This window comes from Phaethon lepturus, unplaced genomic scaffold (genome assembly GCF_000687285.1).
Source record: "Phaethon lepturus isolate BGI_N335 unplaced genomic scaffold, ASM68728v1 scaffold19395, whole genome shotgun sequence".
Classification (NCBI taxonomy): domain Eukaryota; kingdom Metazoa; phylum Chordata; class Aves; order Phaethontiformes; family Phaethontidae; genus Phaethon; species Phaethon lepturus.
Window position 1 is genome coordinate 43950 of NW_010542395.1, and position 26931 is coordinate 70880.

The following is a 26931-nucleotide window of genomic DNA, read 5'->3' on the forward strand; positions in this document are numbered from 1 at the left end:
TCCTGCACACTCCCTTGTCTTTTGCTGTTGGCAGAAGATCTGGAGGCTCAGAAAGCCCCAGCTTCATCTGTGAGAAGTTTCTTCTGGCAAAGAAAACTGAAGGGCTCCTCTTTCCAGTCTCTTTGTGCCAGGAAGGATGTAGTGCCTCCATCATGAGGTGCTAAATCGATTCCGGGTGCCTTCGCCGCTCGCAGGGGTGCTCTGGCACCAGTGCTGCAGCGAGCTTGAGGGCCAGACCTGCGGAGCGTCGCGGGTCGTGAGCTGTGCTGCATCTCTCATGGGCTCACAAGGAGCCTTTCCCTTGATGTCCGCGCGACTGCTGGCTGATGTGGGCACTAGGATTACTCTTTCAATCAGGTGGTTTCGGTACTTTTCAGAAAAGAATTTTCATGGCAAGCAATGAGCCATTAATCTCGCTACTAACCCTAACATTTCCTTACTCGTTGATTTACAGCATTACTCAAACTCTAACATTTGTCATTTCACTAACTATCTCCTTTGACCTCTGGTATCATGCACTTGCAGGGGAAAGGATCTGGTCTCACAGATATTTTCATGCTCTGACCTCCATGATTTATTAACCATCAAGTTCTGCCTTCAGAATTCAGGATGTCATTTCAAATAATTTCATAAGCAAAAGTGGAGTTGTCGGGCAAAAGAATTCCCTTCTAAGTGGGTACAAACAGGACACCAGGAGAACTGTTGCTGCTTTCTGTTCAGCTACTGGGGTGGCAGTGTGACCTTGAGGAAGTAGGTTCACTGTAGTTTTAGGATTCCATTTTTGCATAGGGAAAATAAGAACAGTGGCAATTACTTTCATTTGTAAAACACTTCAAGATTTATGGAAGATGAATGACTGTTATTAAGTGAAAAGTGTTGCAAAGCTGGCTTAGTTGCACACTGTGCTAACAAAGTCCCATATCAGCCTATTGACCTCAGCATGAACCACTCATTAAAGTTTATAGGACATTTTGGTGGGTGAATTGAGGCAGTTATTCTGCTGGAAATATACTGAAAGCACGTTTAAATCCATCATCTGCATTGACTTTTTTCTGTATTAAAACTAAACACAACTGCTTGCTCTATCCAATTTTCTTAGTTTATTTATGAAAGTTTATGATGGGTGTGTACTCACTGTTAACTCAGCTTGTACGCTCATGGTATCTGAGATATTACAGTTTAGTCATATCATAAACACACAATAACTGTTGTACTGAGATAAAGTTATAAAATATTAAGATATCCAATGGAATGGTATGAAGTAACGAGTTGCATGTTCAATTTTGAATGGCAAATGTTCTTTTTATTTATACTGCATTAATTTTATTTGTGCTTAAACTTTATCTATGCTTGACGTTGGTGTTTGAAAAGTTTACATATTTTGCCAAACTCAAAGTGTGTAAGTTCAGTATTGAAGAAACAGATTTTGATTTATACCAGAGGAAAAAATACTTTTGTAGCAAAAGTGTTAAATGGGCTACTCTTTAAAGATAGGTTTTTAAAGGCTTGCTTTCAGATTTATTATTTAAATAATAATGCAAACAATCTACAGATATTTTCTTTTTGTTTCCAGATTAAATTTGGATTGTTTGAAAAGCGGGGAGATATTCCACCATAGTGCAAAAGAAGATACAAAAGAAGAGAGCAGAATGAGAGCTTCCCAAGTACCACATGCCTGTAGTCTGTTATCTTTAGCCATGCTGTTCCTTCCAGTCACTGGAACGTCAAAACAAAATATCCCAAGACTTAAGCTTTCCTATAAAGGTAAACTCTTCAGCAGTTTTTTCTGATTCTGCCGCTTTTGTTTTGATGTGGTGTTGCCAGCAGTTCATTTGTATTACTAATCAGGAAAACGAAACGTTGTCCTGAAGTTACCAGAAACACATGACAGAAATCTTAAAGATGGATGAATTCTGCCTAGGGAAAATATTAAATTATCTTTTTTTGGGTGGAGGGGTATATGTTTCTGCAATATAACTGGGGTTTTAAATTATTATTTCAGATTTCTCCTAGAGGATATTAATATACCATACATAAATTAGGGGGGAGTCATTGACTAAACACAAGCTTCTAGTGCTACTTGAAATGCCATGAGGCCCATTGGAGACATTCCCATGTGGCTGGTGGGAGTGACATGGGACATGGAGGACACACACCTTTCTAAAGCATCAGGGAAAGTCAAGAGAGCTGCCTCAAGTGTTTCAAATGGCATTGACATTTTATTTTTGTATTTTTTTTTCTCTGTCATTAAGTCGGTATGTGAAACTCTTGAAATGTTGTTTTCTTTCTTCCTCCCTCTTTGGATCGCAAAAGCTTGTTTCTCTAAGGACTTTCTTAACCTTATGTGTAGTTGTTGTTGAGAATGTTACAGGCTGAGGGGTTTAAACACAGATGTATTTTTTAATTCTTTATTGGACAAGTTCTTAGAGAAGGCAGATTCCTTGTTGCTTTGAACGTACAGAACACTTCCACAGTTTTTACAGGGCACAGAGATACATCACTTTGATATTGTCTTCTTTAGCTCTTTAGCAAATGCTCTCCAGTTAGTTATTTTTCAGTTATGTCAGCACCCTGCTCTTATGGGAGCAAATTCTGCTCTCAATTTTTCAAACTTAGGTCTTCTTATGCATTACAGAATTACGCTTAGGATGGTGTGATGGAACGGAGGCTGTAAAGCCTTCATCAGTGGTTATGTTTATCATGAGTTTAACACGCAGAGGAATTTATTGAGTAAGCACAATGACATACTATTTATTTACAAGCTTCTCTTTTGCTAGATTTGTGTGCCACTGTGTATGGTATTCCCCTGTGTATATGTGTGTTTGAATGTGTTTTTGTGAGAGAGACAGAGGAAGAGAGATCAAGGGATCTTGACAATATTTTTATAAATTCAGGAAACAGTTGCACTCACTTAAGCCAATGAATACAGAAACTGAAAGAACTGACATGAGTTATGAAAGTTAGCAATAAAATCCCCCTAACATATAGCCAGACTTTTCACAGCTAGGCCTTTTGAGATAATTCCCAATAGTAGCATATACCATATGGTGATGGCATTTATTGTGGATTTGACACTCATGATTAGTGAATCCCTCTCGACTTCAAAAGCAGATAGCTTTTGGCAAAATCCTGATGGATACATCTGACAGGTAAAGAGGGGGAGAGAGAAAAATTATTGAGGTCAACACAGGAAAAAAAAAATATCACTGAAATCTTAGTTTAAAATAGTGGCAGAGACCTGTTGGGAGTGGTTGGGAAAATGCCTGAGCTCGTTTAAAAAGACAATGAACAGATGATTGATATTTAGGCCCTGACCCAAACTTTTATTAGCAACTTTATAAACCTTTCAGTTTGGCTTGAGGGATACAGTTTCCTATCCAAACTTATCCACCTATATCCCTGTAGGGGGAAAAAAAAGCAACAACAGATACAAATGGCACATAAATCTTAATTTGGAGAGCTGTGATGGAACTGAAAAGCCAACGGAAAGAGAATTATCAGTCTTTATTGTGCCTCCTCTTGCCTTTTTTTGGGGGGTGGGGTGGGTAATATTTTTCTTTTTCCACATGGAACAAGAAAAATGTTACTGCTCTGTTTTCACACTCAAATAACAGCATGGCAGATGTTCTATTTAATATAGTTGTCAGTATTAAGCTTACCTTCCCTCCTGCCCCTCACCCCCAAGTATCCAGCCAAAATAACTCCAAGGTTTCTGAGAATAAGATGTAGGCGAAATTAACTGTCTTGCCAATTCTCATAAAATTGTTACAGTCATGTCATTGACAAGTCCTGGCATCTCCATTCTTTGGAACTAAGACTTGAAATATCGTGCGGAGGATAATCCAGGGCCCTTTTCCTTCTTTATGGAAAATTGACCAAAATTGGCCACATCAGGCAGCTCTGAAAACCTGGTCACACGTGTGTGTTCATTTGGCTGCTAAAGATGCTGCCTTTCAAGGGAAGGTTTCATCCCTTTCCAAGTGCAATGTGTTTATGGGATGGTATAGCTCCATCTTCCCAGGATGGCCGAGCATTTGCTCAGGCAGGAGAGCTGGAAGCGAGCAGGACTTTCCCCTGCAATTACTTCATCTCACAGCTGCAACCCAGCATACCTCAACTGAGGGCAAGGAAACTGCTTCTTCCCATGCCCTGACAGTAAGGAGAAGAAAGGGAACACCACGTGACGAATGCTGAGGACGAAGAAGTGTAGGGAGCAAGAAGAGCGAAAGAAGAAGAGGGAACAGTATTAAAGGAACACAGAGAATTTGAGAGAGAAAGAAGTCAGTGGTGGAGAGAGGAAGAGGGAGAAGGAGCAGGGTGGGGTAGCTAAAAGAAGTGTCTATAACCGCAAGAGTGCTTGAATAAACCATAGTGCGTCACAGGTCCTCTGCGTTCAGACAGCAATTAAATTTTTAGAGCTTGCCTGAATGGCAGTTCACAAAATCACAGAATCAGTAAGGTTGGAAAAGACCTTTAACATCATCAAGTCCAACCATCAACCCAACACCACCATGTCCCCTAAGCCATGTCCCGAAGTGCCACGTCTACAAATTTTTTGAACACTTCCAGTGATGGTGACTCCACCACCTCCCTGGGCAGCCTGTTCCAATGCTTGGCCACTGTCTCAGTAAAGAATTTTTTCCTGATATCTAGCCTAAACCTAGTTATAGGTTTAGTCTAGTCTAACCTAGTTACAGGTTTTCATCTTTTATGACGTAGCTTAAGGGGTGGAAATCTGTGCTGGAAATGTTAAGTTTTAAGTAATTAAGAAATATTCCAGTGAATGATGTGGGTATCAACGTGAGGCCATATGATGGATTTCCTTTATTGTTTGTCCCAGTTCTAAAAATGTGTTCTGAAAAATCATACACACATAAAACTACAAACACATACAAGCCAATTAAAACATATTTTAATACAGAGGTAAAGTCATATATACTCCACTTGTGTTAATATAATACACTATGATTTTAGCTACATACCTCGTCCTATATTCCTACATTTTCCCTGATTTATTAACTGAATGATTCTTCAAAATTTCTTTTTGTTTTCTTCACTTAGACTTAAGCTTTTAGATATTGGTACATGTCTTTAATATCACAGAATTTATCAATGCTGTCATGATGTTTCTAGAGTGCTCTCACTACATAGACCTTAATTAATCTATCTCTTAGATACTTTTACAAGATTATGAGGTAGTTGTATTATTATGTTATAGCTTTAATATTAGGGGAAGGTACACAAACTGTCTTCTAATAGAAGACTACCATCTTTAGAAAACTAGGGCCTGTTTTTTGAGTAATCTTCCATATTTTAATAGTCATTGTATAACACTACATTCAGTCTCAGAGCAACAGTGTGTATTTGCCATTCATTGTCATGCAGCTGGAGATGCCCCATGACCATCATTCAAAGTGCAGAACTCTGCAAGCACAAAAGTGACATTCAGGTTCCCTAAGCAGCACATCCTTGTTGGCTGCTACCTCATTTAACATTCTCATTCCCACCTCTACAGCAAATGCAGAAGGTTTTCATATACCAGTTTCATTTAATAATGTCATTTATGGGATGACATCAGTTCTGTTACTGAAGAAGGGAAGCACCTGTGTCATAATTCATACATACAAATCTATGTGTTTGAGTCATGCTGTGTGGACAGTCTTATTTCTCTCTATCTTTATGGTAGTAGTCTTTGCCAGTTTACTGGCAGGTTCTTTTATACAGATTTTTTGCTTATGTTTCTAGGTTTTATCTTATAGGGAGAGGCGGAGGATAACCAGACCAGAAGGTTGATTACCTTCTAGGAAAAAAAAAAAATAAATTTTTCAACCTCTCAATTTATGACCCTCCTAAAATTTTCCAGTAGAAATGCAGATTCCTAACTGGAAATTTAAGCCTATTGATTTGCTTTATTTTGTTGCTTTTCATGGACAACTTAGAAGTAGTTCGTGCACTCAAAGAATACATTTATATTGCAGAAGTGGGCACCCTGCTTTCTTGGTGTGGAGGGTGCCCCAGCCCAGATTTGGACATTGTCGTCAGTGACATATCCACACTGCCATCCAGAAACATATATCACTCCCATGTGGAAATGCAGCCATGTCCCAAAAGCAAACCACATACCAGGATCCTGTATTGTGACACAGCACATAGGAAAAGGCAAGACTGAAGGCAACCTTTGGCTTTTAAAACAGGATTTACTTAACACTGTTAAAAACAACTATGGCAGTAATTTAAATCTAATAAACATGAATATTATTCTCAGCTGATTTTCTTCTTCTTCAGATTGAATGAATTAAGATGCAGTCTCACTCCCACTAGAGTCAAGGCAAGAGTTTTGCCACTGAAGTAAATTGAAGCAGGATCAAATTTCTACTCTTTCTTGCTTTTTAAATATTAAATAAGTAAACTAAAGACAGGCAATTCTGTCTCCTCTGTTGAAGGATGACAATGCTAAATCATCAGCTCCACATGGAAATTAGCCATGCTTAAGGATTGTTTAGCTTCATGCAGTGTTTTGCACACATGATTTTCTTCCCCCTAAGAGTAATCCATTCTTACAACGTGGTGACAAAGCAAACAGAGGATGATGCTCTATTGCCAGGAAAAAAATTTGAAAAGAATTTCGAAAACTTGACTGGATTAGTACATTTCCTTAATGTTCTAAAAATGAACTTTTGAACATGGTATTTTATAATGTCGAGCATCCTGTTTTCTAAATAATTTTTTCTTTAAACCTGTTTCATTTTATAACTCATGAGATGCTTAACTGTTGCATTAGAGCAGTTAGTTTGTTCTGTTTGAGTAAAGCTGGCTTATTTCCATGTCATGCATCATTTGAATATGCATATAAAATACGGTTACAATGGTTTAGCTCCATGAGCCTCCTTTAAACCGTCTGTGACATGTCGATAATCCGAGTACCACGATGGGGTTGTTGCACAACTATGAATAGTTGGAACGTGGTAAACTGGTGATGTACAAAAAAGTCTAGATATGAGCCTGCATTTTGACAGCTGTGCTTGCTCTACAGGAAGAGGAAGAAAAATCAGTAAAAACATGCTTTTGTGGTAATATCAACAGCTGTAATTCTGAATGTCCATGAAGATCAAGGAAAATGTGCTGAGTGAGGAAGTGCTGCTTTTCTTGAATTCCTTGTTTGTTGTTTAATTATTTTTGATGATTTATGATTTTTCAGAAAAATCTCAGATTCCTTTGTAGAGTAACATAAAATGTAAGAGTCAAGATCCTAATTTCAGATGATTTTCTAGCTATGAAATAGATATTGCCTGTTTTGTCTCAAAAATGCTTTCTGGAGGCAGTGAACACTGAGACTTAAAAAGTGTGCAAGGTCAAAGATGGACGGGCACTGCTGTCCGTGTGAGGAAAGACTCTTGTATGTTCTGTAAGCTAAGTTACATTTTAGTAGTGGGAAAACCAGCAAGTTTATTATGGACATTTTTTTCCTTTTTTAAACTAGTGAACTTGGAGGTCAGATCCAACTATATGTTGCATTTTCTGTCATATAATTATCATATATATAATGTCCTGGAGAGCAGCCTCCAGTCAGTGACATCAACAGTTTACATAGCAGTTGAACTAAGAATAACCTTAGAGAACTGACCCGTATCAACCTCTTAACAGTGTAAACAGCGTGTAGCTTGCAACAGTTTTCTTTTTTTTCATGATCACAAAAGGGCCTCAATTGGATAAAAAAAGAATTGTGTTCACAAAATACCAAACTATTCTGGTGAATGTTCACTTGATTAAATCTCAGAAGATGAGAGAAAAAAACCAAAGAATAAGACTTTGGGAAGAATGATTGCTCCCTTGGAAAAAGGAGGACGAGACAACACCGAAAACTGCTTCCCTGGAAGAAGAATGTGGGGAAGATACATGACCAGTGGCTTCAGCTTCGAAGAGAGCACTTTAAAATATATTTGTCTCATTGCACTTTTACTAAAGACACTTGTAAAGCAAACCCAATACTGAGTAGTTTAAAGATCCCAACTTTGTTCTCTTTCTATGCACTAATTTGAGGGCATGATCCTCTTGACGTCAGCGTGTCTCGCGGTGGACATCTGTGGTTGCAGTGCAGGTTCTCGAGTCACATCCTATTTCCCTTTCCTCTCTCCCCATTTCTGCTGTTCCATTTATAGACGAGTTCCTCAAAGAGGGGCCAAGGGGTGCCGGGGAGGTCTGTTCTGTAGTCAAAGTCCTTGGAGATAAATACACAACGAGATAGCAGAAAGAGACGGAGACAAAATTTCTTTTATCACGACAGAGCACTATCAGAGAAGCCAGAGGGATGGGCTAGCTGTGGTTAACAGAGGCATTTAGACAAGGCTGGGAGTGACAAAGGTACCTTTTTTCCTAGTAATTCAAGAAGACAGGCATTCTCCTTTGTGATCCAAATCCTGGCTGTTCCAGAGTGGTATGCTGTGCTGTACCACAGATTTTGACAGCTAAGAGGTTACTGGAGACACTGAAATTTTATGTTCAACTTATCCGGCAGCTCTGGGATGATTTTACAACTCCCTCTGCATCATCCACGCACCCTGGATTTCTTTGAAAAAAATTTCTCATCGAATATGTAAAACAACACCAGTTTATATGACACCCACTGGTGCCCCAAAATGGATAAATAAATGTGAATATTAATAATAAAAAATATCAACCCCCCACCTTCCAGTATTAAATAGTAGCTTATGTCTATATACTAATGATTGACAGGAGGTAATATGGTGGTGCACATGGTTACCTTGTGCAGACACATATCTCATACCCCTTGCCTTGTAATCTTTAGTTAGTACAGTCCTATCGTAATGTTGCCTAAGTCTACAAGGCACATATTGGATCCACCTGCACCCTGCACATGGGACTCTGATTCTGATAGAGGTTGCTAGGCACAACTCCAACACAAACAACTAGCATATAAGGGAATTAATGCAGCTATTCAATGACCTCTAGTTTTAATGGCTTCATGAGTACTTAACTCCTGTCAATGTCGGAAAGTATAACTGATAATTATATTTCACTTTGCCATGGGAGAACATTATGCTAGTCCAAGCTACTATAATGTGAACTGGTTTTATTTTCATTGCTAGAAGTGGTCCTTTACTACAGCCAGTGCAAAACTATTTTGAAAACTTAACTTCACAATAGCCAACTGAGTTACCTTGCTTGCTTTTTAATCAAGTAAGATATACCTGGAAAACTGGAAAAAGAATATAAGGAGAAAAGTCTTTAAAGTTTCCTGAAAACAGTCGTTTTCTACATTTAAACAACATTTTCTTAGAGTGCCACTGCCCCAGGTAATGACTGACTTAAACAGTGCTTCCCTATAGCAATTGCATCTCTGTACTGCACTTCTGTAGGAAGCGCATTAGAACATTAATTTTGCCTTGTAAGCTCAAGCAGCAGTCATGATGGTAGAAACAGCTAAAATATTAATGCCCCAACTGTCATTATAAATGTTCTTGTTCGTCATTCAGAGCATGGGAAAAAAATATTATCTGGCCTGTGTCAGAGAGGGAACCCCCCTGCGGGGACAGGAACAAGCAGTTACGTGTGGGGAGAGCAAGCAGGAACCTTCTACAGCAGGTTTGCTGCCAACAGCGGAAATATCTGTTCCACTGACAGGTAAATCTGCTCGCAGTGGTCCCTGCCCTTCGCCTCCTTTCCTGTGCAGGCAATCCTCCCACTGCAGCCCCTTCAGCCCTGCCAAACGCTTCCTTTGCTCCCTGGGTAGCACGTCACGCTGGTGAGCTGGTTATTGTTTCCCAGACCTGGTTTCACCTCCTTTATTGTGTCTGCTCTACCTCTTCTTTCATCTGGACCTGTCTTGGTTGAGTCGAGAAACCAGAAGAGCTTTTCAAAGACACTTATGAGGAAACTTCCTTACCCTCAGGGGGACTGTGGGAAGGGCGTTGAAGGACCATCAGCACTTAAGAGATCTTACAGGCTCTCTCAGAGGGTGGTTTCATGGCAGCTGAGCCAACATAATATGTTGCTTCTGGAAGGAGAACTTGTCCCTCCCTGCTCCCTTCTCAAACACCCATATCCAATTCTTTCACCCCTCATCTGCTCCCAGATGCATGGACCTGCCCTTTCTCTTGCACCAGCTCCAGCTCTCATCAGCCCCTTCGACAAGGACATATGCTATTAGTGGCTAGGACTTTATCTCTGTATCTTATTAGCTTTACAATCTGACCGTAGAGCTTGTGCGGGCTCTGGTCCAATGCTTGGAGTCGGAGAGAAGAATGGCCTCCGTGGCTTCTTGCTGTACACTCAGAGCTAGATCCTCAGCTGATAAAATTATTGCAGGTCCCCAGCTGTTAAACTGAGTGTCTGGCTCTGAGTCTTGATGCAAGTGCAAGTGGGGTGTGTGTCTGTGTGTCTGTGGAGCATGCAGAGGGTGGGGAAGGGTGGGACATACAGCTATTGAATGCTTCCATAAAAATCTGTGTTGCTCACAGACGCTTCTTATAACTGGTGTGTAGCATGCAGTTACACTAGTAGGGAAACTACAAATAGTTTTCAATAATAGCAGTGATAGGCAACAAGTCTGGATTCTTCTGTCTGTGAGCTGTTCTTTAAAGTCTTGAAAACAGAGGCACTAATGAAGTAAATGATCAAGTAAATCTGTTTGGCATTAACTCTCCTTTGCACTGTCAACTCACCCTCTTCATGAATAACTCATGCTGCTCTGTATCTCTCCTAAGCCTGGTAGTATGGACATTAATGTGTTTTCCAGGCCCATGCCATCTGACACTGCTACTACAACAGAGTTGTTCATGCTACTCAGTTCAAGGTCTCTCATCCTTTAGCCTGAAACCCTGTCTACTTTGCTGTGAACATTACTCTCATTAGGAAGCTGGCAAAGACATTCGAACTTAGTGAGAAAAATGTTAAAGTGAGAGCATTATTGAGATATCTGACCATTTTAAAAACATATCTTTCATATATAACAATTGTAGTGGAGCAAGTCAGATATGCACTCTGAGAAAGCAGGTCTACATAAAAAGCGAGTCAGACTCCCAAAGAGATCTGTCATCACCTCCTGGTAGTGTCAGACCAGCTACTGAGCCAAATCCAGGTTTCTGTAGCCAATTATACCTCAGATTTACTTGAGAAAACTCCTTGCAGGTTTAAATCCTGGACACTGAAATCCACAACAATATTCTTATTTGCTCCAAGTGTAAACCAAAGCCCGCTTATCTTACTTCCTAAGGCTGAAATTTCATCGACAAAGCAAAAACTGAGTAAGGATTTTAAAATGCGTCATATTCCGTACGGCTGCTACAAGATAGTATGAGCAGAAGTAATAGCACAACCTGACGTCGTTTTATCAGGCCACAAGATATATGGGCTATAAGGTGTAGCGAAGAGCTCCTCCGTCTGTCCTCCGGGTACCTCTGGTGTCCTCTGGTGTGCATCTCCGCAGAGTATCATGTTCTCAGAAGTTTCTTTGAAGATGCGGGTAGTTGAAAACTGCAGGTGCTTGAAAATACTCTAGCCATTTCTGTGTCATTCTGAAGAAAGTAAAGTCTGAAATCATGGCTTGGGACTATTTTGAAGGCATGTGCAATATAATGACAGTAATTTGTTTTGAAAGGATGGATAGCACTGCATATAATTTTATGAATCATACTTGGACAAAGGAAGAGCTATGTGCCTTAAAGTGCTGAATATGATCACCATGTTACATTTTTAACACCAGAACATACTTGCAAAGTGCAATATACGTCTCCACCCACACAGGAAAGGAGTCGTCCACTGCAGCAGAGTGGAATGTGCTCATTCACGCAAATTAATGCAACTCCCAGATCCCTGAGATGGTTTCCATGCTAGATGTCTACTAGGCACAACCTACTGTGAGTGCTCTTTGTTTCTGTTGCCTGTTCCTCAGAGTGTAGACTAAACCTCCACACTTCGTTCCCCGTGGTTATGCCCTTCATAAGATTCATGCCTTCCTGATTGCAGGTCATATGATTATGCCCCTAAAGGCAGCAGGAAGGTTTATGAGATGAGATGGTAGACTAGTTGGAGCCGTAAAACTGATTCACAATCTGTAAGTGTAACTCAGCTTTTTTTGAATAAGCCATTCAAAGAGGATTTTGCCATTATTTTCACCTGAAGACTATCAACGCTCTCTTCTTTTCTATGTATTTGATTGGCTGATAGATTGGGAGGGACAAAAGACTGGGAAATGGTTAACCAGGCATGAATAAAGTTATTTTATTTTGAGTTGCTACCAGGCATCTAAAAATTTACATTCTAACTAGAGAGAGTGGGGATAGCAGAATTCATTTAAAGCTGCCTTTTCCCAGGATCAGTAAATTCATAGGCTATTTGCCACTATGGATCTAGTAATGTGGGTTTTCAGGATAGCTTTAGGAATAGGTGAATTTATAAGCCATCTCCCTCAGAATAGGGCAGAGGTTTTATCTCAGCAGCTTAAAACTCAGGTGCTCGAAGAGAATTTTAAAAAGCAGGGCTAGAGCATGGTCTCAAGTTAAGTTGACAGTTCCCAATCTATACGCTTGAGAAGAAAACTGTCCTCTGACTTCAATAATGGCCTAAAATTTTACTCTGCTAGATATAAGGAAAAAGTCTTATATTCTTAGAGAGCGATATCCCCTCAGCACTGGGACACTTTGAAGGGAATTTGAAATAAGACTGAAGTGGAAAAAGCAGATAACTCAGATTATTTACCCATTACACATGAGAGTGGAAGGTAGGTTAAGGATCTGTAAGGTGTAATGGGAAAAAAGGTAAATTCGGTGCTTGACAATTGAAAATCAGGAAATAGAGGTAATGGGTTTGCATGTTCTGCCTTACATTTAGAAAGGAAATTTGGTACTTTTTAAGTTCATCGATGTGCCAGGCATTCTTAATGGACAGGTATGTGTGATGACATGCCAAGAATTATCTATGCATTACTAAAGATTATATGCTTGCCAATCGTTCATATTGAATTACATTTGTAGTGCATATTATTAAATATCCACAGTATCACTTTAAAAAAAAGTTATTTAATTTTGCCTTGGAAACAACAGTAAGTTTGCTTACTTTGGCAGTTTTGCAAGAAAGATAAACTGCTTAGGAAAAGGGAACCTGTGCAAATCCATGGTCTTAAGTCTTCTTCAGGAAAAACAAATGTTTCAGTCAGATACATTTTCAGTTGTGCTGTCTAAAGTTAATTATTTGGTTTGGCTCTGTGACGTTTATGAACTGGGCCTTTGCATTTTTCACCAACAACATGAAGTCACAAAGCAGCTTTTAATCATCTCTGCAACAATAACATTTTACAAGTTATTTGTGCAGCTGTTTCACTAGTCAAATTTATTTGCTGTTAAAATGCAGCTAAAATACACTTCCATAAACATAAGTAAGAATTGTTTAGTTCATGCTTTATCTGGGTGTATTTTTGGTGGTAAACATCTAGTTATTTTGTTTTACAGTATTACCATTTTTTGCAGATTTAAACAATACAGAGTCAAAGACAGCACTGCAGATTGATTATGCTCCCGTCTCTGAAATAGGTGAACTAGACAATCCGCAGTAGTCTCAATTCTGATTTTGCAGAAGCACCTCCTTTCAAGTGGGCTTTGCTGATATGAAAGATAATCAGGTCCCACAGCATGAGTGAGGGTTGGTTTGGGTTTTTTCCTCTTCACGGGTGGAGTAACCATTGCAAAGGTCATCTGAAGATAAGACGATCTGTCCCTTCCCCATGAAAGGTGTAAAAAATGTCTGCACAGAAAGAGCTATTGCTTAGTTACCGTTGTCTGTAATGATGGTTTGAGAAGCATAGGGCATCATGGAGTTGCTTTACTTGTGATTTTTCTGGATTGTAAAATGCTGATGGATTTGACATCTATAAATAAATATTTGCAAATAGAGATGTGGGAAATGTTAAGTTTGCTGATTGCTGAGCAGGCCCATAGAGGTGCCTGATGCTCGAAGTGAAAATGCCCCAAAATGCCTTAAATCCTGCAGCAGACTGGAGGCCTGAGTTTTGGAGCAATCTTTGAAAAAGTTCTCTTTCTAGTGTCACTTTCCTAGACTGTAATACCCTCCTGGAGAACAATTCAATCCTAAAAGAGGAATAGAAGTGCCTAACACAAAAATACGTGGTGGAGTACAAGGTGTTTTGGGGACTACTCAAGAAGAGAACCAAGAATTTGACACAATATTGTGCCAACAAGAAATCACGTTTTCTCTCTTCCCAGTAATCCATATCCTTTTGGAAAGGCCCTGCTGTGCCATGAATATGACATTTTTCTCCAGGCCAAATAAAATTCATTATATAGAAATGAGAGCCACATGGCACGCACAACAAATCGTCATTGTCTGTCGTGAGATGCTGCTAAACAAAATATAACTCACTTCTTGCAATAAGTAGTAGGGATTGGTAGTAGACTGGAACAATTCTCTGCCTTCATACAAATACATCTGGGGTCAACTGGATCTTTTAAACTCCGAATACTTTAGGAATTAATTGCTGCATTCATGTTATAGTGTCATTTCTTTATCCCAACAATTTCATTGAGGATTCACACAGCACTCATGTAAATTGTCATGGGTATCTTCCAACACGTGAAAGAACTTGCTCCTAACCAGAGGAAAATGATGTGACGTTTGTTTTTTACTGTATATGAAAATTACAGAATTATACACATACAGCCTTTAAATTCAGAGTCCATCAAAGGTGTCATTAGATGTAGCTGTTTTGAAACAGGTTGAGGAGTTCCCTTTCTGCTAATTTAGGCATAGCCCATCATTACAAAAATGTCCGTGGACTGGCCACAAAGGCAATTCTGAGCCTTGACCAAGTGGTTCCAGATTGCTGCGTGCTTACACCATACTGGACTTGAGGAATGGCAGCACGGTCAGCATGTATGTGACTTGAGTCTAAGAAGTCTAAATACGCTGTATAAATGTAAATACATGTTACCAGAACAGAATGACATTTTTTCATTCGAAACTTTTATGCTGGGGTTCTGGTGCTGGAGATTATTTAAGTAAGCAATGATCATGCTGTTGTAAGCATGTCCACTCAGATACTTTTCTAAATGAACAAAAAACAGTCACTATGCTAGCTTCTACCACTCAGCAGTGAAATATTAACCCAGAAAGGGAGTTTGCTGAATACTCACTTAATCGGCAGACTGGAAAAAAGTATTTAATTTTCAGTAAGATAGCACATGCACACTATAAGCTAAGTGCTGAACATGTACTCATAGAATCATAGAATCATTTAGGTTGGAAAAGACCTTTAAGATCGAGTCAAACCATACTCATGAAAGACCATCCCTGTAATTAACTTTGTTTCTGTGGACTGTGAGAATGTTGTTTCTATATTAGCCTGGCTACAGAGATGCAGTGATTCAAATCAACACCTTGTTCTATGCTTGAAAACCATTAGGCAAATATGTTTTTCCTAGTAAGTTTTTCCAGTGTAATATCCTTGGTGTTATTTAATACCTCTCTCTGTGAAGGGCAATTTCAACCTATAAGATTGGATTGCTTTGTTTTTATGGAGCGAGAACAATGATTAATTTGGTTGTAATTTAATCAATTCTCTGTTAATGTTTACTTGACAAATTTTATTAGGTCATGTTTCAGTTTTAATCTTAACAGTGGCCATGTTCAGAGTCTTATTTCCAAGTTCTTTTCAATAGTTAGTAAATAACTGACCAAACTTGATTCTTTATCACTTTGCAACTAGAGTTGTCATTTGCATCAATACGAAATCAGTGTGCAACGCTGTCCTTTCAATCTGGAACATTTTACAGATGTTTTCCTTATGGTGCAGTGAAACGAGTGACTGTACAAGGCACCAGGCAGAGCTTGTTCCCATTTGGGCGTTTCCGTCATGAGACAACTTTTTCCCTTCCCGCTGTAGCTTTCCTAGGTGGTTCTTTATGGAGAAATACTGGAAGTGTTAAGCAAGAGATGACAAATGTCCTTTTGGGATGGTCACTATAGAGATCATTTCTTCCAAATACGAAAGAAATGGGAAATGGAGAGCAGTCTCGGTCATCTCCTTTTAGGTATGTGGAGAATCAGGTCTACATATTTTGGCAAGTGACATACTTGCAAAGGCCCGTGGATTGCATGACTAAGCAATGAAAGCAAGTGCTTTAGAGCATTTACACAAACATATCATTTTATCCTTACTCAGATCGAATTCCTATGTCTGGAGATGAGAAGGACTTTTCCCTCATATTCTGCATCTTAATTACCCATGTCCCACAGGCGAGCACGGTAGTATGACTGGAAGCTTGTCATCAGAAGAGATTTAAAAGTAACAGGGGGTGATATGGATTGCTGAAATACAGTAGCCTGTGAAACTCATTAATATCTCCTGTTTGTTCATGTTAATGCCTGTGAATGACTAATTACTAGATACTGTGATCCTGTATTCCTCTTCTTCCCTCCATCTTATGTACTGATTGGGACACAGAACTGATAAAAAGGGTTTTAATCTAGACTGCAGAATTTATAAGGCATTTATATAATGGCATTATATACAGTGGATCAGATAATCCAGTAATGTAGCCAGCTCATATGTCATGGGTGGAGAAGAGAAAGATGATTACTCAGAAATTATGTGCTCCAGCGATGCTCAGCTGATAAACAGTATTTTAGAGATCAGCCAAGAAGAATTTGAGTAGCCCAAGGGAGCTAAAACCTCCTGCTGTGCTGTGATCAACATCAGAGAACCTTTCCCAACACACAGCTCCATCATATCAAGTACCAAGAATTTCCAGTCAGTAAAAACGAGGGAGGAGGTTTGTACAAAGTACGATGTCTAATGAAGCCACATCTACATCACACACAAAAATTAATAGAGTTTCACTACAAGTGGCTGTCGTGTAACAGAGAAGCCAGTAAGAAGTGTCAGGAGGAGTACACCTTTATTTCCTATTGGGTGAAAACACACGAGTGGAATGAGCTAAGCTTCAGAATTTCTGGGGTTAGAGGGTTTTTCTTTTTCCTTTTTAAAATTTGTTTTTATTTATTACACTGGCTTGGCTATTCTTCAACCAGGCTATTCATCAGCCAGCTGTAGCGTAAGAAGTAGTTTGGATGGAACTTAGGTTTTTATAGTATCATGCTAACCACAAGTTGTTCCTAAGTGATCTCGCTGGCAATTAATAAGCAGGTCTTTTAAAGTGTTACTAATTTAGAAAAAAATACCCTGATATCTTTGTCTTCGCAAAAGATATGAGAGAAAAGACAGTGCTGTGCTTAGTGCAGTGTAGTGCTTGGATTTAATTTTTCAATGTGAAGTAAGATTTTTTTCAAAGTACTGCCAAATAAATTTCACCTGGGGGAATAGAAGCTGCGATACAAGACAATTTGTTTTCATACTGTACCATAACAACATTCAGCAGTGAGCCAGACAAAACCACATAAGCTTAAGTAGAAATGACTGAGCCAAAAAATAATTGTCATAATTATATACTAGGTAGTCAGATTAATAACGATAAAATCTTTTTCTCCCACAGTGCTGTTTATTAACTAGCAACGGGACTTAATCTTTGTTTTGCCTATCACACAAGTGGTGAGAGACCTTGGAGAAAAAAAGTTTGTTTGTTTGTTTTTTTCTTTGTATTTTGTTTAGGAGTTACTCTGCAAAATACTGGCCCTGCTTTTCATCATGATCAGGAAGTGTAAATAACTTGTGCCATTAAGTCTGGCCTCTCTAGCAGGAAGGATACCTTGTACTTCCAGTGCTAGGAAGGTGGAAATACCCTTAATTTTATATTCAATTAAATAGAGGATTTGCCTTTCTGTCCAAAGGTTTCTGAATAGTTTAGCTTGGAGAGATTGCTTGTGGAAGAACTGATTCACATGTTTATTTTCATTCTCCCCAAATTAATGACTGCCCAACAAGACTAAACTCCCATTGTGCTCTTCTCTATATGTGGTTTGTGTCCTCATCCACAATTACGTCCACAGAGTCTTCATTAAGCAAAAGGTTACAGACATTTTATTTTACAGCCTTTTAGCTTTTTTACAGGAGAAGCATAGATTCTTTAATTAGTTTCATAGAGAAACATGTTTTTCTTAATTATCTTTTGAAAGAGATTGGAAGCCACTATTAAATCACAGTAAAACTTAAGTGTCACATTTGTGCTTTTAATGGGAGAAATATCCTCTGCAGAGCGGTCAGGGGAGCGGGAACAGCCACTCGTTGCCACCTCTGTAAGAAAAGTAAAGACCTCAGGATCTTGGAGGTGTTGCTCTTGGATGCTGCCTTTAATATGCCTCTATATTGCCTTCATTTCAGTACTATGCCCTAGGGATATACCTCTGCTCAATGATTGTTGATTCAGATCTCAGCTGAAATGATAGCAACTGAAAATTTACTTGTAGCAATTATCCATACTGCCACCAGAACTGCATATTAGACAATGGACAAACTGAACCCTATACCAAACTTTCTATTCACATTATGGCTGTTACCTTTCCAGTTCTCCTCAACCCTATACGCAGCTTAATGTCCAAGTGGAAATCAGTGATGCGTGGTGTCCCTCAAGGGTCCGTACTGGGACTAACGCTATTTAATATCTTCATCAATGACACAGTGGGTTGAGTGCACTCTCAGGTTTGTGGATGACAACAAGCTGAGTGGGGCAGTTGATATGCCTGAGGGAAGGGATGCCATCCCTCATCTAGTTGGACTAAACAATCTTTGAAGGTCTCTTGACAGGTTGGAGGTGCAGGCCAATGCAATCCATGTGAAGTTCAACAAAGCCGAGTGTAGGTCTTGCACCTGGGTCATGGCAACCCCTAGTATGAATACAGGCTGGGGGATGAAGGGATTGAGAGCTGCTGTGCAGAGAAGGACTTGGGGGTATTGGTGGATGAAAAACTGGACATGAGCTGGCAATGTGCTCTGGCAACCCAGAAAGCCAATCATATCTGGGGCTGCACCAAAAGAAGCATGGCCAGCAGGTAGAGGGAGGTGGTTCTCCCAGTCTACTGTGCTCTCATGAGACCTTACCCGCAGTACTACATCCAGTTCTCGGGTCCCCAGTACAAGAAAGACATGGACCTGTTGGAGCAGGTCCAGAGGAGGGCCATGAAAATTGGCAGAGGGCTGGAACACCTCTCCTATGAAGAGAGGCTGGGAACATTGGGGTTGTTTAACCTGGAGAAGAGAAGGCTCAGGGGAGACCTCATTGTGGCCTTTCAAGGGAGTTTATAAGAAAGATGGAGAAGGACTTTTTACCAGGGACTGTAGTGATAAGACAAGGGGCAACAGTTTGAAAGAGGGTAGATCTAGATTGTACAAAAGGAAGAAGCTCTCCATGATGGGATTGGTGAGACGCTGGAACATCTTGCCCAGAGAAGTTGCAGATGCCTCATTACTGGAAGCGTTCAAGGTTAGGTTGGATAGGGCTTTGAGGAACCTGATCTAGTGAAAGATGTCCCTGCCCATGGAAGGGTGGGTGGACTAGATGATCTTTGAAGGTCCCTTCCAACTCAAACCATGTCTATGATACCTGGAATATCTAACAACTGTTTCCTGCTCCTAACTATTCTTTCCTGGCATTGACCTTCTTTGATACTTTATTATGTAGAGCACCAAGTATGGTGAGATATTGATCCTTCATCATGTGTATTCATGAGTATGGTGATATAAATATACATTAGTTTTTTTACAATGAAGGAAAAATATAGCACGTATTTTGCAAAGATCTGTCTTTTTTTGCTTCTAATTTCTGTCGAAGAATGTGATTCCTTGATGTGATAGACATAATTTATTAAGAAAGTTTCATACAGAAAAATGTTTTTTGAAAGTAAATATTACCCAATTTGGAAGTCAAAAAGCCCCAAAGAAAACTAAGGTTAACAGGAACTGTATTATGACCCTGGAAAGACATGCTCTAAGACTGCAGTTATCTCACCGGCATACTCCATGCTGGTTGCATATATTTATAAAAGACACCAATGAGTCATATGTAAACATTTTGATTATAAAGATTTTATTCATTTTCCCACAGACTTGCTGCTTTCAAACAGCTGTATTCCATTCCTGGGCTCAACAGAGGGGCTTGATTTTCGAACCCTGCTGCTAGATGAGGAGAGGGGCCGGCTGCTAATAGGAGCTAAAGACCACATCTTCCTGCTCAACTTGGTTGATTTAAACAAAAATGTAAAAAAGGTCAGTTTATTTTCCACAGAGTTCATCTCATAATTCAATTTTGCTCCTTTTTCTCTCTTTTCTTTTTTTTTTCTTTTTTTTTTTTTCTTTTCACTGGGTAAATGACAGATTCATTGTGCGACGGTCTATACCAGGATTTGATAATCCCACCTCCCATAGTTATACAGATTATCTTTAATAAATTGAATTTATCATAGTATGTGACCTCCTGTGAGACTGATGTCCTGCAAAAGGTCAGCTACGTGGAGGAGCCCTGCAGTGCATGACAGTAATATCAAAATACCAGCAAAAAGGACACTCAGAGTGTTTGTTGCTTAATTTCTCTGGTCATGGTCACTCTCCTCAAATAAAAGCACTTGAAAGAAGATAACTGAAGGCAGCTCTTTCTTTGCTTCCTGGCATCACTGGGAATACATTACTGTGATATTAAACAGAGCATAGCAAATCTGGATGGATTAAAATATAGTGAAATGTTAGTGGCAATTTTAATATTAACATTTGTATTAATATCTGGAATTACTAGTGATAGAAGAAGCTTCCACTGGGATCTACCGGACTCCCTTGTCCATGCCCTATGACAATGTGTTAACTCCAGATACTAAAATGGAAATTTAGCCTTTGGTATTTCTAGCAGACACGATGAGTTTTGTAAGCCAAACTGACCGCTACATGTACAAAACAGATGCTTGCACAGGAACACACATGAAAACTGCTTTTCTGCTAGTTCCAGATATACTACTTACTGAAAAAAATTTAAATTCTCAGCTGTGTTTGATATTTTCTTTAAGCACCAGGAGGAGGTTTTAAATTACTATGTTCTGCTGTCAGCTCTGAAGAGGTAACTGACCCTGAATTAATACAACTGCAGCACAGGGGCTTAGCAGGTGTCACAGGAGACTATTTTGTACCACATGTTTGAGTGCAACTCTTGCTGTCGTGGTATAGAAGAGTTACAGTACCGGGCTGAATATCTTATTTCTTATTTTTACTTCTGTAATGCTCCGTATGCCAGTTTCTTTAAAGCTCAGATTTTGAGCATTTCAATTTCTTCCCTGGGATGCTTTAAAGACACTTAACTTGCGTCTTCCATCTCAGTAGTTTACTCAAACAACAGCACGTCCTCGGGATATTGCGCTGGTAACAGCATCGTTCGTATTGTAGGTTTTTAGACTACAGATGGATTTCTGGCACAGGCTTTCTGTAAATACAAATTTTGTTGGTGTGAAAATCAGATTTCTGTTTCTGTGGGATGCTGCTTACCTCCTGAGAGATGCTGAGTGCTGTCACCTCTCGTTAGGTAGGGGCTTGATTAGTTCAGAGCTTTCTGGAGGCGGCGGCACCCTGCGTGATCCGCCCCTCCATCCAAGCTGGTGACATTCTCCCTTTAGCCAAACCGCCACTGATCGTCACGGATGTTCTGCTTGCCAAGAGGAGCAGAACACAGAGTGAGCCAGTAGAATTAGTGTGTGATCAGACAGTGCCATTTAATATAGGTATTGTAGGGCCTGTTGCAATAGCACAAGGTGCCATGGTTTTAAACTAAAAGAGGGAGGATTTAGACTGGGTATAAGGAAGAAATTTTTGACAATGAGGGTGGTGAAACCCTGGCCCAGGTTGCCCAGAGAGGTGGGAGATGCCCCATCCCTGGGGACATCCCAGGTCAGGCTGAACGGGGCTCTGAGCAACCTGCTCTAGTTGCAGATGTCCCTGCTCATGGCGGGGCGTTGGACTAGATGGCCTTTAAAGGTCCCTTCCAGCCCAAACTATTCTGTGATTCTATGATTTTATTATTTGAATGAAAAATTGCATTTGGTAAGCTGAATAAAGAATGTATGGTTACATATCTGTGGTAACCTGAAAGAAGGGAATAAAATTCACAACCACTTGCATATCTGGACTGAAAAAATTATTGTCTCCAAGTGCAAATACTTCTAATTCTGACTTTAACAGTTCAGGTCATCTTTAACTTTTCAGACAAAACGCTGACAAAAATATATTTAAATAGCTAAAACTGACTTAGAATCTGCAAGGCATCCTGGTGTGCTGATTTCCAACATCTCTATGGGCATTCATCAACTTTATAAACTTAATCTTTTAGATAAGTGCCCAGGTCACATGAGATGATATCACACAAGCATTTCTCTTTGGTTCTTCCACACTGGGCTAGTAGAAATGTATGTTTGGGGAGGGAAGAGAGGAGATGAAGGAAGTTGCACTAGAGGTTGTGTATAAATCTCAGTCACTGATGAGGTTTCCACGCTAAAGGATACTCTTCAGTAGCAGCGAAGTGTCAGAAAGTAGCGTTTGCCGGCGCTGTGTTTAGACTGACCGTGGTTTGGGTTGGCGCGGGGCCAGGCTGCTCGCTTCCAGGCTTTCCCGGTGTGAGGAAACCACACATGTTGGGATTACAAGGGTCTGAAGTGTGTCCTTTGTACTCCTCCGGAGTCGTCTGGAAAAAGAATATCTGCTTATATGTAACCACTAAAATGACAAGTAATTGATTAGAATATTAAGTTTCTGCTTATAAATGATGTGCTTCTTAATGACTTTGAGGGAGGAGGGTTAAAAGACAGCAAGTTGAGGAGGGTAAGAGAGGTGTAAGAGCTTTGAAACTAGAGTGCAAGACTGTGCATAGTGTGGAGTTTTCTTTTTTAAAACAAAACTGCACATGAACTGTAGAATGCTCTATGCTGGGTTCAGATTACTTTAAAAAAGCTCTCGATTTCAGATATTTGTTGTATTAGGAACTACTGACACACAAGTAACCAAATCAGGATCCCCAACAATTTACTCAGAAAATCCTCATCTGTGGATATAATTGCTTGGCGAGATTATATTGTAGAGTCTAATGCTCTATATTCAGATATTTCTGGAATGGTATTCAAAGGAACACACAAAACATTGTATCCTTTTCCCTTCTTCCTTGTAGACATATACATAATTTAATAACTTCCTTGTTACAACCTAATTATTTACCTAAATTAGTTGAATTAACTTACATATATTAAGTTATGCCTTTATTTCCTGGTATATTTTTCCTGATGAAATAAATCAATAGTTCTTCTAGAGTTACAATTTCTTTAATCATTGTAGTTTTTATTCAATTTGCTGTGTAATTGGTTGAAAACTTCCTTAGTTGACAGCTTGAATAAATCGTTCTGGTTTCCAGTGTTTGCAAACCTTATCATGAAAAAAGAGTAAGTAACATAGTATAATAGAAAAGTCCTCCAGAATGAAAGACAAACACAGAAAGCTGAAATGGTCGCTCTCTACAAATGTCTAAAGCTTAGCAGAGGATAATAATTCTTCTGTAGCAGGGATATAATTTCTACGAACTTGTCCTGAATAGAAGCCTCTAGTTCCTATTGCAGGAATAGCATCATCAAGTGCCACAGTCTTTCCTTAAAAGATCCTGAGACGCCTGACAAGTATTACAAGCTATTTATAAATTGGAATTTTTGTGGTTCCTTCCTATGAGTATAATAAAGATGTTCAGCAAAAGAAAGCAGAAAAGAGCAACAACCTACATTTATCAGGGCATTGCAATTGTGGACAATAAATCTGAACAAAACTCTGCCATAACCAGTAGAAGTGCAATGTGAAACAAACAAACAAAAACCCCAACATGTTTAATAGTATGAGGGGCTGGAAAGCTGGAGAAGAAATTCTACAGGAAACCTGAGCTCTGGGACCCTGCTGGAAAGATTACTTTGGTACGTAGAATTTTCTTGTGAGTTTGCCTAAAGCCTTTGTTATTTTACTCTTTAAACTAAATAAATACTAAATACAAAATACTGTCAGCTGGGTAAACACTTATGAAATAGCTGCAAAGAAACGTTGCACCTTTCTGCGAGTCCTGTGCTCGCTAGCAGCGCAAGCGGGGTTGTATGTCAGCGCCATTATCACTGCGCAATGCGCAGCGCGGCCCGCCCATCTCTGCAGGAATAGGAATGCTATCAAGGGCTGACAAGCTTTTGAAAAGCTGCCAACCTGCAGGAGCTGTCAGTGCTAGACGACGCAGCCACATGTGGGCCAAATAGATAAACATGTCAGATCCCCAAAGGCAGCTTTGGAACAAGTTGTTTTCATCTGCCCCGGTGTATATTGGCACAGGGTCACAAACTGTCGTCACTTGGAGCATCCTTAGGTTGTAGCTGCTACTATTTTTTTGGCATTACCAGGTGCAGCTGTCTTGTGAATTCTTCAATGCCCTCTTGTATTGATTTTTATCTGTATTTCACAGTAAAAAATACGTGTGCATATATATATATCTCAGCTGGGTAAATGTGAAATACCTGCAAAGGAATTCTGCACTTTTCTGTAACTCCAGGGCTTACCAACAGCCCCGGCGGGGTTATATGCCAGCACTGTTATCACTGGGTGATATTTGCAGTGTGACCCACCCATCTCTGCAGGAAGTGGAACATATATACAAATACATATGCATATTTATGTAAAACAGTACCCTTGAGATACAGAAGACAAATTTTATCTTCGTTGCGCTTGGGAAACCTCCCGACAGTCTATATAAGCATCACTTCAATTAGGAATTCCCAGTGGGAATTTAGCCAGCATCAAAGGGAGGCTTCGGTTATTGCCATCGATCCAGAGCCTCAAGGATACATGGAATACATACGGAGTGAGACATTTATTGCAGTCTTGAAACACGGTAACACCAAGACCGATTCTTCCTAACCAAATATGTGCTCCTTATTCTATAACTCAAAGGAATTCAGTTTTCTGTCTGGCAGCAAAAGGTGTGGACTGTCTGAGCATGAAGCTTTCTTGATCTGTCAGAAGAAAAAGCCTTGCCAGGAAACATCAAAAAAGGCCAAAAAGTCATGTGGAAAACATTGAAGATGTTTCAGAACCTAAAGTTCTGAAAGTGAGGGCATCAGGACTGGGAAAGTCTAGAATAAACCCAGTGGAACTGGAGGAGCATTGTCATGAGTGCATCTGGGATTACGGTGTTTTTTTCTCAGTCTCTGTGACTAGAAAAAGCTCTTAGAAATTAAGTGAGTCTGAGATTTGACAGGGGCAGGGTTTGACCCTCCGCACATGGGGAATTAATTCCCAGGGGTAAACGCATGCTGACGGCCTTGCCTTTGAACGAAAGGGAACTTTTTTGGGTGTTGCAGTTCATAGGATACTCATTTCCACCTATTTTAGAGTATTTCCCTTCTTCCCCAAATTAATAGAAATAGAAATGGTAAATCTTATTTCTCATTTACAATAAAACGAGTCTGGTTTTACTGGATATCCATATAGTTCAGTGTCTTATCCTCAAAGGTGGTCAGCAGTGGGCACTGAAGGAAGAGTGTAAGAAGCTATAATGGTGCATCAGGTTAGGGACTTCCAGAAAAGGAGGCTGTAACTTAGGGCTTGCTAGCCCTTGGGCAACTGTTATCATTGAGCTTTGTAACTCTTGTTTTGAACCTCTGACAACCTTAAGAGTCCATAACATCCTTTGATAGACTTAAATTTAGGCACCTGTGTAGACAAGGCGGAAGCTTCAACAGCGTTTACAAGATGCAACACAACAGACAGGGGCAAGATGTGAAGAAAGCGGTATGTAACCAGAGTGACAGCAATCTGAGGTGGAAGAGAGTGTCTCTGTTATTTCCTTTTGCATTGTTGCCATAAATCATGTCTGCGTAAACATCCGCTGTTGTTTTTATATTTTACCCATATGTTTAGGTATAAAGAATCACCAGTATCCTGCTCTCTGAAAACATTTGCTTATATTGGGCTTTGACTTTTTCAAAGGTAGGATTTGTCTTCGGCCTGAAGCGATAAACACGTCAGGAGCAATGCCATTTACCCTAAAAATCCTGCTGTACAGATTCCTTTTAGGAGAAACAGACGGTAGTCGGAAGTCTGCTGTGGTTACACTGTGGAAAATGAAGAGTAAAAGCACTGAAGCCTTTCAAGATTTAATGCGGTGTAAATGTAATCAGCATCTGGTCCATTTTCTTTAAGCTTTCACATATGCTCATAACACACACATGAAAATGTGCTTTTCAGAAAACCCTGAAGTACCAAAAGCACTGGCTACTCCTTCAGCTGTGTTTGAGAGTGGATCACAGTTTAGGAGGAGAACTGTGGCCTCTGGAGACCTTGCTTTGTCTCAGATGCGATACAGAAAGGCCGTTTGGTTCCAATAAGAGGTTTCACTCTAACAGCCAGCTGCCAAATTTAAGCTACCCGAAGTCTGTGAGTGTGTCATCCAAACACACAACTGTTACTTCCCTCTGCCTTCCAGTGCATTTTGCTCAGTGTGACAGCACCATGAAAACAAAGAACGCCGTACACAGCGTTGTAAACCACTCTGAATCAATCCTCATATCCTCTCTTGCCCCTGCCCCCGTGCCGTATCAAATTATATCTTTCAGAGGTCCAATTTGCTGCTACTATGAAATAATTGGAGTTGGAAATTCTGGTCAAATGTCTCCCCGGATGTGTATTTCAGGTATGGGAATTAGTGCATCGGGTGTAGGAATACCTGCTGGAAGAAGGAAGGTCTGAGGCAGATATAAAAGTACGAAGAGATTTAAGAATACGTTCCTGGCTTTTCGGGTTCTCTAAATATTTCTGAGATAAAACTGTTAAAAAGAAAGCTAGGTGAAAAATCTGACTCTGAAGACAGTCTTGTTAGCTTTCAAATACAGGGAGAAATTCAGATAAGGAACTTAGATGTGTTAACTTCCTTTGGTTGCTGATGACTTTAAAATATTGAATTCCAA

At 39.8% G+C, this 26931-nt stretch overlaps 1 protein-coding gene across 1 annotated transcript in view; it reads left to right on the forward strand.

Annotated features, from left to right (window-relative positions):
• Positions 1 to 1576: 1576 nt before the first annotated feature.
• Positions 1577 to 26931, forward strand: part of LOC104621481 (semaphorin-3D) — a gene marked incomplete at its 3' end in the record, with an annotated part of 61922 nt that continues 36567 nt past the window's right edge. Inside the window, exons 1-2 of the mRNA XM_010287989.1 lie at positions 1577 to 1764; positions 20028 to 20188. Coding sequence (XP_010286291.1) covers positions 1650 to 1764; positions 20028 to 20188 — 276 coding nt within the window. The remainder of the gene's footprint in view (positions 1765 to 20027; positions 20189 to 26931) is intronic.